The sequence below is a fragment of the Coregonus lavaretus genome, assembly GCF_964263955.1.
Source record: "Coregonus lavaretus genome assembly, contig: HAP1_SCAFFOLD_3585, whole genome shotgun sequence".
Lineage (NCBI taxonomy): Eukaryota > Metazoa > Chordata > Actinopteri > Salmoniformes > Salmonidae > Coregonus > Coregonus lavaretus.
In genome coordinates, this window is record NW_028160241.1 from 26781 (window position 1) to 39721 (window position 12941).

At 43.8% G+C, this 12941-nt stretch overlaps 1 protein-coding gene across 1 annotated transcript; it reads left to right on the forward strand.

Moving 5' to 3' along the window:
- The first annotated feature begins 4018 nt into the window (after positions 1–4018).
- Positions 4019–10204, forward strand: LOC311121996 (liprin-beta-2-like). Its single transcript, XM_084196426.1, has 3 exons — positions 4019–4469; positions 5926–6167; positions 10163–10204. Exons 1-3 carry the CDS (start codon positions 4406–4408, stop codon positions 10166–10168), a joined length of 312 nt encoding a protein of 103 aa, XP_084052552.1. The 5' UTR covers positions 4019–4405; the 3' UTR covers positions 10169–10204.
- Positions 10205–12941: the final 2737 nt, after the last annotated feature.

The window sequence follows — 12941 nt, forward strand, 5'->3', positions numbered from 1 at the left end:
TTAACCCTCTGAAACACATACACACACCCTGCATTTATCTGGCCACTAATGGTCTTGGCTGGAGGATGAAGGCATTTGTTATCGTCTTCTGGAGAGGCCAAGGTTTGTTCATAATCACTACCCAGGAGGCACCACTCTGATCTCTCTGTGCCAGTCTTTGTGTGCGGCTCTCTGTGGATTCACCCAGGCTCACTGCCCTGTAAAGCAATTTAATCTTCACCGGACTGCAAGAGCCTTACTGCCTTTACAGAGAGCTGCAGGGCTAAACTGTAGCCAAACACTGAACTGGCAGTTTTTTATCGTTTTCAAATTAATGGCAACATTAATGATCTTTACTATCATAGGATAAAAAACATATTACACATGTAACAGTCTTGGGAGGATAAAAGACTCTGCAGCCATTTAACAGAGAGCGAGAGAGAGAGAGAGAGAGAGAGAGAGAGAGAGAGAGAGAGAGAGAGAGAGAGAGAGAGAGAGAGAGAGAGAGAGAGAGAGAGAGAGAGAGAGAGAGAGAGAGAGAGAGGGAGAAACAGGAGGATTCATTGGATAAATGGACTGACATTTTTGAAGGGAATCAATTCAGTTACCCCACTGAAACTTGCACTTGTGTGTAGCCTATGTTATGATGTGTAGACTATTTTATGATATGTGTTGTACTAAACAGTATATTAGAAAACCATTCATGATTGCTTTACATACAACATTTGGTCGTTGACATACTGTATGTAGTCATTTGATGCTCTCTGGTGGCCTTTTAAGGTATAGCAGCACAGTACTGCCTCCCCATGCTCTCCCATACAGATGACAAAGATGGTGAATAATGAAGATGGTGCATAAAGGCTGTTTACCATTTTTTTTTTAAAGGTCAAGGTTTCTGTCTGTGTAAGTGGGCGTTGACCATTTCTTTTCAATGGGAAACTGCCCGATAACAGCTGGCTCTGGTCTACTTACTCCCCCTTCATCCCCGCTCACCCCACCCTGCCACGCCCAATCAGAAAACAATTAGCCTGTGAGATGTTTCGCTTTCTCTACCGTCTCTGCTGATAGGATGTCAGAGCATTGAAAAAGCTGTAAGTCTACTGTCCTACTGATTTGCGTACACTGTCAAAAGAACACACACTAGTAATTAAATAATAGGTGAAACAGTGGAATATAAACGCTCTATTGCAAATGAATCTGCAACACAATACAATTGAAATTGGGTGATGTGAACACATTACACTACACAAGATGAACAGATCCACATATACAGTATGTTGCGATAGTGTGTAATGTAACATTATTTGTAGCAGCCCGCTGGCTAAATGTACATTATAATACTGTTACTAGGCCATCCTGCCCACCAACAGATGCTACCCATGGGGCAATAACACGGTGAGTGAACATTCTCCCAACGTCATATGTCAATGTAGGTCGAATCAAGTAGAAATTATGCATTTCTGTCAATACAGAAGACAGATTAATGGTTACAGTGTATGGAATGGGATTCAATTCAAAACCTGTACTAGATGTAACATTAGAAGGTATGTTTTGTCGAGCCTAGGGGGCAGGAGAGAGGATAGGTAAGGGCTAGAGCAGGTGGTAGGGGAGGGTGTGTAGATAATATCTCAAATACTCCAACTGTAGAATAATTTTATAATGCCTTATTCCCCACTATAACAGCTATCTGAGCTGTGTTTTTCACTGTAGATCCAGAAGGTTGTTTCTTTCCTCTTGAATTGTGTTGACCGGTACAGAGGTTTGTGGGAGCAAACACAGTGCATGCACCATATCATTAACATGCTTTTGTAATTCCCTGGCCAGAAATAAAAGCATTTATTTTGCAAACAACCGACTGTCTGTGACTAAAATAGGGCTACAAGTCACACTGTTCAGAGTGGATGTCATTATACACTCTCAGAAAAAAAGGGTTCAAAAAAGGGTTCTTCGGCTGTCCCCATAGGAGAACCCTTTTTGAGTTCCAGATAGAACAATTTTTGGTTCCCGGTAGAACCCTTTTGGGTTCTATGTAGAACCGTCTGTGGAAAGGGTTCTACATGGAACCCAAAATAGTTTTACCTGGAACCAAAAAGGTTCTAATTGGAACCAAAAAGGGTTCTTGAAAGGGTTATCCTATGGGGACAGCCAAATAACCCTTTTAGGTTCTAAATAGCACCTTTTTTTGTGTACCAAAGACCTTGGAATAACTACAAGATAGGGGTGGTAGGATGATGCAGTACTATGATTCTGGTCAAGGGTTTAATATAATCTGACTAATCTGATAGATTAGTTTTGTTGTGGTGCAGTTCAGTTGGTAGTTTATCACTCCTCTAGTGATTGCATCTCTGCCACTATGGAGCCAGAGTGCTATGAAATGACAACCTTATCTGTGATCCAGTAAGTAGTCTACCTATCGACCCTTGGGTGTGTGTGATTACAACACATTGGCAAACATATGTGTTTATTTAGTTTATAGTAGCCTACTGTAGTAGTGGATTTTACTCTGTGACAGAGTGGGGAATGCTATTACAACATACTGTATGTAGACCAAATAATAGGATCATACCATTACATCTGTGAACAGATTATGTAATAGAATGTATCAATGTGCATTAGGTTTAAAGGTTTATATAGATTTTCCTGTGTGTAGGTTTGTGTGTGTACGCGTGTGCGTGTAATTACACAGTAAATAGCCCGAAACAGGGTGTAGTGACAGAGGTGATGACTGACACCACTGTCTACAGCATCCACAGGGTTTTCATTTGGACTTTGTTATGACAGCCACTGGTCCATGTTTGCATTGGTTATTGGTATGCAACTGTCTGTCATCCTGTTCTACTATTGTATGTCCATCTGTCAGTACAAGGGTCTTATGTGTCCTCCAAATAATGCCGTGCTGGTGCTACCCTAGTGCAGCCAAGACTGACAGCTCTAAAAAGCATGGTATACTGTATTGTGTCTAACTGTCTGATTGACAGTGACATTAGGTAAACTGTGGATGATATACAGAAATGATTGTGACTGGGTCCTGCTGGTCAGTACCATCTTTATACTGATTCAACCTTGTTTCCAGTAAGACAGTATTTTATAACTTCTGTATTCTCACCCTGAGGGCAAAATAACAGCCATAAAAATCATACCAGCCATGAAAAAAGAAAAAACACAAGATAATATTCCAAATAAAAGAAAATCACATTTTATTGGTCACGTACACATATTTTGCAGATGTTATAGCAAAATGCTTATGTTCCTAGCTCCAACATGCAGTAATACCTAATAATACAAAACAATACACGCAAATCCCCAAAATATAAAGAAAGGAATTAAGAAATGTATAAATATTAGAACGAGCAAGTCTGGAATATAAGTCTCTAAGGTGTAGGGTAGAGTACTGGGTGGTAGCCGGCTAGTAACAGTGAGTAAGGTTCAGGGCAGGGTACTGGGCGGAAGCCAGCTAGTGGTGACTATTTAACAGTCTGATGGCCTGGATATAGAAGCTGTTTTTCAGTCTCTCGGTTCCAGCTTTTATGCACCTGTCTCCGCCTTCTAGATGGTAGCAGGGTGAACAGGCCGTGGCTCGGGTGGCTGAGGTCCTTGATGATCTTCTTGGCCTTCCTGTGACACCGGGTGCTGTAGATGTCTTGAAGGGCAGGCATTGTGCCCCCAGGGATGCGTTGGGCTGACCGCACCACCCTCTGGAGAGCCCTGCGGTTGCGGACGGTGCAGTTGTTGTACCAGGCAGTGATAGGCAGTGTACAGTGCTATGGTGATTGCGTCATCTGTGGATCTGTTGGGGCGGTATGCAGATTGTAGTGGGTCTCAGGTGTCGGGTAAGGTGGAGGTGATATGGTCCTTAACTAGCCTTTCAAAGCACTTCATGATGACAGAAGTGAGTGCTACGGGGCGATAGTCATTTAGTTCAGTTACCTTCCGAACCTGTGAATGAAGTTAACGAGAACATCTTAAAGAAATAAAGGGGAGACAAATGGAGTACTTGAAGAAAAACACAAACCCAAACAATGCCAAGGTTGCGCTCCCATCCCAAGTGGATAGGACTGCTGACAATGGCAAGAACTCCGCCCGCAAAATGAGAGGAACATTTAAAGCCAAAAGCCACATACATGGAGGATATGTATATGGGAAAAAGGGCTGGGGCAGCTGTTGTTGTTTTGCTGTAAATAGATCTAAGAGGCAAAGAGAACTCCCTAAAGCTCCAGTCAACTGAATGCTGATTATAATCTGTCTGACATGATTGAAAACTGTCCCCATCTCTTACTCCCCTCCCTTCTGCTCCTCTCTGTCTCTCTCTCCGGCTCTACTATCACTCCCTCCATCCCTCTCCCTCTCTCTCGCTTTCTCTATTTCAATTTCTCCTATCGGTGCATGGTGATCCGGTGAGTAACAGTGTATGAAGTAGCCCGTTGCCATGGCGTCAGATGACAGCCACATGCTGGAGGCAGCCTTGGAGCAAATGGATGACATTATCGCTGGTAAGCTTCTATTTTATTAAGACCTCCTCAAAGACAACCCGGCTTGCAATTACTGCTCTCTTTAGACTGGTATTTGGTAATGTCTTGAAGGTTTCATTGAGATTTAAATATATTAACTTAGAGTAGGAATGTTACATTTTGTTCAGTTCTTTCTAAGCATAATCAAAATAAATTGTGTACTTTGGATTTTAGTTGAAATGATGAAAGGAAAGTTCCTCTTAGGATCTTGAAGTTTGAGATACTGGGATTAAGCTTGTTCCAACTACAGCAGATTTACTGGGGGAAACTCAGCAGGTTTTGAATAGATGGTCCTTGTCAGTAGGCTACTGTACATCAACCATTCTGCTAGTCTTTTACGCTGCCTCTCTTCTTCCCCCACCTGATCTATTCCATGTATACTCTATCATTTATATTACATTTCCATTTTGGTCATTTAGCAGACACTCTTATCCAGAGCAATTTACAGTCAGTGCATTCAACTAAGGTCGATAAAACAACCACATATCAATGTCATAGAATGAAAAAAACGTTCCTCAATAAAGCAGCTATCAGCAAAATCAGTGCTAGCAAGAAAGACAAATACAACATCCTTGTCTGTAGTTGTCCACCACACTCTATAACTAGCTCTCTTTCCATATTGTTCAGCTCCCCATGTTTTCTTACAGGGGTGATACATTTCAGTCACCACTGTTTGTCATAACCATAGCAGGATATCAGATGACTCTGTTGGGGTTCCTGTAAGGGGCACAAGACAAAAGGCTCTAATAATAGAGATAGCATAGTGCTAATGACCCCCAGTACACTGCAAGACAGAGAAAACCGTGACATCACCCATAGAGATGGTCATACAGGCTAACATATTGCTAATAATGCTAACAATTCCTGTAATAGGCCTACAGCTAAGGTGACATGAGATCATGAATATATATATGTGCAGACTAGTGCAATATTTAAAAGACCATCAGAGCACAGCACTTTGACACACTGCCTTTACTCAGAGAAGCAGTCAATACACCATGCAATGTCCCTACAATATCCCTATAGGGAACACTTGAGTTTTCAAAGCTGACAGCGTTCAGGCACTGTTGAAGCTAGCGTTGTAGTGGGAGGGTGCCCTCCAGTGGTTATGCTAGGTAGCAGTTGGATGTTTTCAATTATTTCACACATTATGTTGATGTATTCAGTGACTCACATTGGAAATTCAAACTGGCATGATATATTCATCAGCACATAATACTTTCACTCAGCAATCCTAACAGCCTGTTTGTGGAGCAGTCACATACAATATAGTCAACAGCAAACAGTTTATAGTAATCTGATTTCAGAAAATCAAAACAAGTCAAAATGGATTGCTAGACTCTGGGATAGCTAGTTTTATGGCTCTGATGGCTGTATCACCCCTATGATATGTGCCCTAACCATAACTTGAATCTAAATTATTTCATTTTATTGGCAGGAGGGTTCTGCGAGGCCTTCTTGAAGTTTGGGGCCCAGGGTTACCACTCCCAGGGTTCGAACTCTGCCCCCACCTTTGCCCTCACCTCAGCCATTAACCCCAACATCAGGGTGCTGCAGCTGGTAGAGGATCTCAGGGTAGCCCTGGAGGGCCAGGTGGACCAGGAGGAGCATGACTCCATGAGCAGACAGGTCCCCATGGACACAGCACACACCCTGTTAGATTGGCTGGAGAAGGGAGGGGTGAGTAGCTTCAACACAGCCTAAACTCACTTCACACACTAAACTGGCTAGTGTGGTGTATTTATTCAGGAAACCTTGTTACTGGGTTCTATTGAGCATATGAACCATCTTTCAGAAGGGGGGGGGGATATTATGGGGTGGAATAGAGACAAAAATAACAAAGTGATAGTGTTTGTGTAGGAGACAGAAAGGGATAAAAAGAGAGAGACAGACAGAAGGCGAGAGAGAGAGAGAGAGAGAGAGAGAGAGAATAAAATAGAGAGAGAGAGAGAGAGAGAAGGAGAAGAAAGGGAGGGAGAGGAGCCAGCTGGTGTGGTCTGAGTCGTAGTGCTGCAGTCTGATATTAGAGACTAGCCACTTCTCAGCCTGCCTCTGTCTGGGCTCCAAACCACACAGCCAGGGTCCGACCTAGACACAGCACACCATAGGCTCCCCACTACAGTCTCTCTGCAGCGAGAGAGTAGGAGGGGAAGAGGAGGAAGAAGCAGATAGAAGGATTCAAGGGGATTAACAGTGATAAAGTATCTTTCTTTCAGAAGCTCTGTTAAGTCTCTCTCTCTCTCTCTCTCTCTCTCTCTCTCTCTCTCTCTCTCTCTCTCTCTCTCTCTCTCTCTCTCTCTCTCTCTCTCTCTCTCTCTCTCTCTCTCTCTCTCTCTCTCTCTCTCTCTCTCTCTCTCTCTCTCTCTCTCTCTCTCTCTCTCTCTCTCTCTCTCTCTCTCTCTCTCTCTTTACAGTGTAGAGTTTGAGGAAGAAAATAGTCAAAGCTACAATGGGCCAACAGAATGGAGTATAACATAGATTTCTATAAGCATGTTGCCTAGCTGAAAAAGGTAAGAGACTTTTTGAGGTTTCACTTTCATGCTTTTCCCTACTTATATATCTGTACTGCATCTGTATAGAGGAATCTGGTTATTGTTATTGTACACAGACAGGGAAATCGCTTGCATACTGGAGATGCACATGGAGAAAGACTGGTGTTGTGGAGTTGTTCATTGTAACACAGTTGATTGATAGTACAGACTCATCTGTTTTGACCGTAAACTGGAAAGTTCTGTGTCATAGTAGTCACCTGTTCTATTGTCTGTCATTTCTGCACCTTCACAGAACAAGGTCCTTCAATTAAAAGTTGGTATGGGAAAAGCTTGGCAATTGTTGAAGAGCAACAGGTAGCATTCAATAAAACATGGTAACCACCTTTCTGGAAAACACTTTGAACTCTCATATTACATTTACATTTTAGTCAATTAACAGAAGTTCTTATCCAGAGCATACATTTCCATACCTTTTTTACTTTCTTGTTCGTACTGGTCCCCCATGGGAATCCAACCCTGGCATCTACCACCTGAGCCACACAGGACCCAACTCTCCCTGCGTTTCTTTACTGTGCAGGAATAATACTTATACCCGAAACTCTGCAGGCGATTGTGATTGGATGAGCTTCTACATAGCCTTCATACATGGCACGATAACAGGAAAACTTGATTTCCGTATAGTTCAATTAGCAATATGGCTTATCTGTCAATCCATCTGTTGAGGAACTTGTACTGAATTTTAATGAAGAATGTGTGAAGGGGAGTAGGAACGGGCCGGACCGGGCTGGCGACGTGCACCACAGGCTTGGTACGGGGAGCAGGAACGGAGCGGGCTGGCGACGCGCATCACAGGCTTGGTGCGAGGGACTGGAACAGGCCGGACCGGGCTGGCGACGCGCACCACAGGCTTGGTGCGAGGGACAGGAACAGGCCGGACCGTGCTGGCGACGCGCACCACAGGCTTGGTACGGGGAGCAGGAATGGGCCGGACCGGCTGGCGACGCGCACCACAGGCTTGGTGTGAGGGACAGGAACAGGCCGGGCTGGACTGTGGAGACGGACTAGAGGTCTGGAGCGGAGAGCTGACACAACCCGTCCTGGCTGAATGCCTATCTCCACACCCTGTGTGTGAGGCATCAGCACAGGACGTACAGGGCTGTGCACTCGTACTGGCGCTACAGCACGTGGCACTGGCGCAGGATATCCGGGACCGAGGAGGGGTACTGGAGGCCACGAGCGTTGAGCCGGCACACTCCGTCCTGGCTACATGCCCACCTTAGCACGACACGTGCGTGGTGCTCGCACAGGACGTACAGGACTGTGCCGGAACACTCGCGGCACAGTACGTGGCTCCGCATAACCCGGAGCCTGCCCAGTCTCACGCTGCCTAGCCTGAGTACGGGGAGTTGGCTCTGCTCTACCTCTAGGCTCCGCCAACCATCCTTCCAGCCCCCCAAACCTGGTGGCCTCCTCTCCTAGATCGCCGATGCGCCCTCTAGCTGCCTCCAGCAGCCCCGTCATCCACGCCGTGTGCCCCCCCAAAAAAATTACTTGGGATTGCCTCTCGCGTGTCCGTCGTCGGCACGGTTGGCGCCGTTTCTCCTCTCCTGCCTGGGCATTTAATATTGCCCATGGCCCTCTGCCCGCGAATATGTCCTCCCAAGACCACCATTCGCCCACCTGGGACATCGCCAACTTCTCCTGTTTGGCACGCTGCTTGGTCCTCTCTTGGTGGGATCTTCTGTCACGATCGTTATGAGAAGCGGACCAAGGCGCAGCGTGATAGGCGTACATACTTTATTAAGTGTTCACAACAAGAACAAAAACAACAAAACGATACGTGAAGTCCTAGGTAATACAACAAACCATACGGAACAAGATCCTACAATAAACTAGTGAACACAGGCTGCCTAAGTATGGACCCCAATCAGAGACAACGAGCTACAGCTGTCTCTGATTGGGAACCACCCTGGCCAACATAGAAATAAACGATCTAGAACAAAACTCATAGAAAACTAAACATAACAAGTCCACACCCTGGCTCAACATTTAAGAGTCACCAGAGCCAGGGCGTGACAACTCATTACATTTTGAGTGCTTAGCAGGACAGGAAAACGGTCCAATTCACTCACTTACAGTATCTAGAGAACATCCTTAGTCATTCCTACAGCCTCTGATCTGGCAGACTCACTAAACATGCATGCTTTGTTTGTAAATTATATCTGTGTTGGAGTGTGCACCTGGCTATCCGTAAATAAAATACAAAACTAGAAAATGGTCTGGTTTGCTTAAATGATTTATACTTTTACTTTTAATGCTTAAGTATATTTTAGCAATTACATTTACTTTTGGTACTTAAGTATATTTAAACCAAATACTTTTAGAATTTTACTCAAGTAGTATTTTACTGTGTAACTTTCACTTTTACTTGAGTCATTTTCTATTAAGGTATCTTTACTTTTACTCAAGTATGACAACGGGGTACTTCTTTCACCACTGGTCATCAGCCTATACATTCTCTCCCTACATATGGGACACTTTAGAAGATGAGGCGTGACACCATTTAGATGATGGTGATGATGCAATGTTCACTATAAGCAGGGCAATTTCCCATTTCTATGAAGCCTACAGGATGCTTTGGAAATAGAATTAGGAATTAGAATACTAGAATGGATATGAACCTTCTTATGATGGTCTAAAGCATCAGCCATTTTGGTCAGGGACTTGGTCAAACATTGTTTGCAGTGCTGTAATAAGATATTGTGTAAAACAATGAATTTGGAGATTATCTGCATTGTATGTTTGCTAGCTATAGCCAGCCATTTTTAGAGGCATGATTCCATACATTTTTCAAATTGTGCCAATATGCCAATATTCCATTTAAACAATGCAGTCAATCCACAGCATACACTTGCTGAAATCAGTTGATGATAGGATTTAGACAAGTTTTAAATGCAACAAGTACTGATATTGTATAATATAATAACACTCACAGCTTTCTAAGAAAATACATATGTTGACATTTACGGTCTGTTTACATATATTTTAGAGGCTATTTAGACCGAAAATGTGTATAAACCTGTATAAACTGTATTTATAATTATACGTCAATATTTTGGGGTTACAATATTTCTATTACACAACTTCTGATATTTATCATACCTTTCTTTTCTTTTCTTGCAGAAGTAAAAACAGGAAATGCATCACCGATGCCTCTACTGCCATTCATTCCAATTAGACTGGTTTGGATTTCTCCTGACGAAAATAGCTGCCTTTATCACCCCCTTCTATAACTGTGAGGGATTATGACATAGACCCTTTTGTAATTTAATAGGATCTCTATGGAGTCGACCACCAGACGACATGGACAGATAAACTGTCTTTCTGTGTGTGTGTGTGTGTGTGTGTGTGTGTGTGTGTGTGCTATATGTCATATGGAGAGAGCACCACTTTCTTCCTCACACAACATCAATAAATTAGAGTACCAGCCACACAGTGATTATATCTTTGTTATCTCATCCCAGCTAGGGAGGCCAATGTAAATGTAATTTTCTTCCATGCTTTTTTCTGTATCGTTATATCAATGCTAAGCAGGGCATTGACATGGACCATCATAAAGAGAGAGTGTAAATCACCCCCTACCACTAGTGCTCTCAACAGACATATACTGTTGCTACTTTTCAGGGAAGTTAGGAACCAATATACACAAGCAGTCAGGAAAGCAAAGGCTAACTTTTTCAAACAGAAATTTGCATCCTGTAGCACTAACTCCAAAAAGTTTTGGGACACTGTAAAGTCCATGGAGAGTAAGAGCACTTCCTCCCAGCTGCCCACTGCACTGAGGCTAGGAAACACTATCACCACCGATAAATCTACAATAATCGAGAATTTCAACAAGCATTTTGCTACAGCTGGCCATGCTTTCCATCTGGCTACCACTAACCCGGCCACCAACTCTGCACCCTCTGCTGCAATTTGCCCATGCCCCCCCCGCTTCTCCTTCAAACAAATTCAGACAGCTGATGTTTTGAAAGTGCTGCAAAATCTGGACCCCTACAAATCAGCTGGGCTAGACAATCTGGACCCTTTCTTCCTAAAACTAGCCGCTGAAATTGTCGCAACCCCTATTACTAGTCTGTTCAACCTCTCTTTCATAACGTCTGAGATCCCCAGAGATTGGAAAGCTGCCGCGGTCATCCCCCTCTTCAAAGGGGGTGACACTCTAGATCCAAACTGCTACAGACCTATATCCATCCTGCCCTGCCTTTCGAAAGTATTCGAAAGCCAAGTTAACAAACAGATCATTGACCATTTCGAATACCACCGTACCTTCTCCGCTATGCAATCCGGTTTCCGAGCTGGTCACGGGTGCACTTCAGCCACGCTCAAGGTCCTAAACGATATTATAACCGCGATTGATAATAGACAGTACTGTGCAGCCGTCTTCATCGACCTGGCCAAGGCTTTCGACTCTGTCAACCACCGCATTCTTATTGGCAGACTAAATAGCCTTGGTTTCTCAAATGACTGCCTCGCCTGGTTCACCAACTACTTCTCAGATAGAGTTCAGTGTGTCAAATCGGAGGGCCTGTTGTCTGGACCTATGGCAGTCTCTATGGGGGTGCCACAGGGTTCAATTCTTGGGCCGACACTTTTCTCCGTGTATATCAATGATGTCGCTCTTGCTGCTGGTGACTCTCAGATCCACCTCTACGCAGACGACACCGTTTTGTATACATCTGGCCCTTCATTGGACACTGTGTTAACAAACCTCCAAACGAGCTTCAATGCCATACAACAATCCTTCAGTAGCCTTCAACTGCTCTTAAACACTAGTAAAACTAAATGCATGCTTTTCAATCGAACGCTGCTAGCACCTGCCCACCCGACTAGAATCACCACTCTCGACGGGTCTGACCTAGAGTATGTGGACAACTACAAATATCTAGGTGTCTGGTTAGACTGTAAACTCAACTTCCAGACTCACATAAAGAATCTCCAATCCAAAGTTAAATCTAGAATCGGCTTCCTATTTCGCAACAAAGCCTCCTTCACTCATGCTGCCAAACATGCCCTCGTAAAACTGACTATCCTACCGATCCTTGACTTCGGCGATGTCATTTACAAAATAGCCTCCAACACTCTACTCAGCAAATTGGATGTAGTCTATCACAGTGCCATCCGTTTTGTCTCCAAAGCCCCATACACTACCCACCACTGTGACCTGTACGCTCTTGTAGGCTGGTCCTCACTACATGTTCGTCGTCAAACCCACTGGCTCCAGGCCATCTATAAATCACTGCTAGGCAAATCCCCGCCTTATCTTAGCTCATTGGTCACCATAGCAGCACCCACCCGCAGTCTGCGCTCCAGCAGGTATATCTCACTGGTCATTCCCAAAGCCAACACCTCCTTTGGCCGCCATTCCTTCCAGTTCTCTGCTGCCAATGACTGGAACGAATTGCAAAAATCTCTGAAGCTGGAGACTCTTATCTCCCCCAATAACTTTAAGCATCAGTTGTCAGAGCACCTTACCGATCACTGCACCTGTACACAGCCCATCTGAAATTAGCCCACCCAACTACCTCATCCCTATATTGTTATTTAATTTGCTCTTTTGCACCCCAGTATCTCTATTTGCACATAATCTCTTGCACATCTAGCATTCCAGTGTTAATACTATTGTAATTATTCTGCACTATAGCCTATTTATTGCCTTACCTCCATAACTTGCTACATTTGCACACACTGTATATATATTTTCTGTTGTATTTCTGACTTTATGTTTTTTTTACCCCATATGTAACTGTGTTGTTTTTATTGCACTACTTTGCTTTATCTTGGCCAGGTCGCAGTTGTAAATGAGAACCTGTTCTCAACTGGCTTACCTGGTTAAATAAAGGTGAAATAAATAAAAAAATAAAAATAAACTGCACTATAGAAAAAGCCTCTGCTCCCCTTT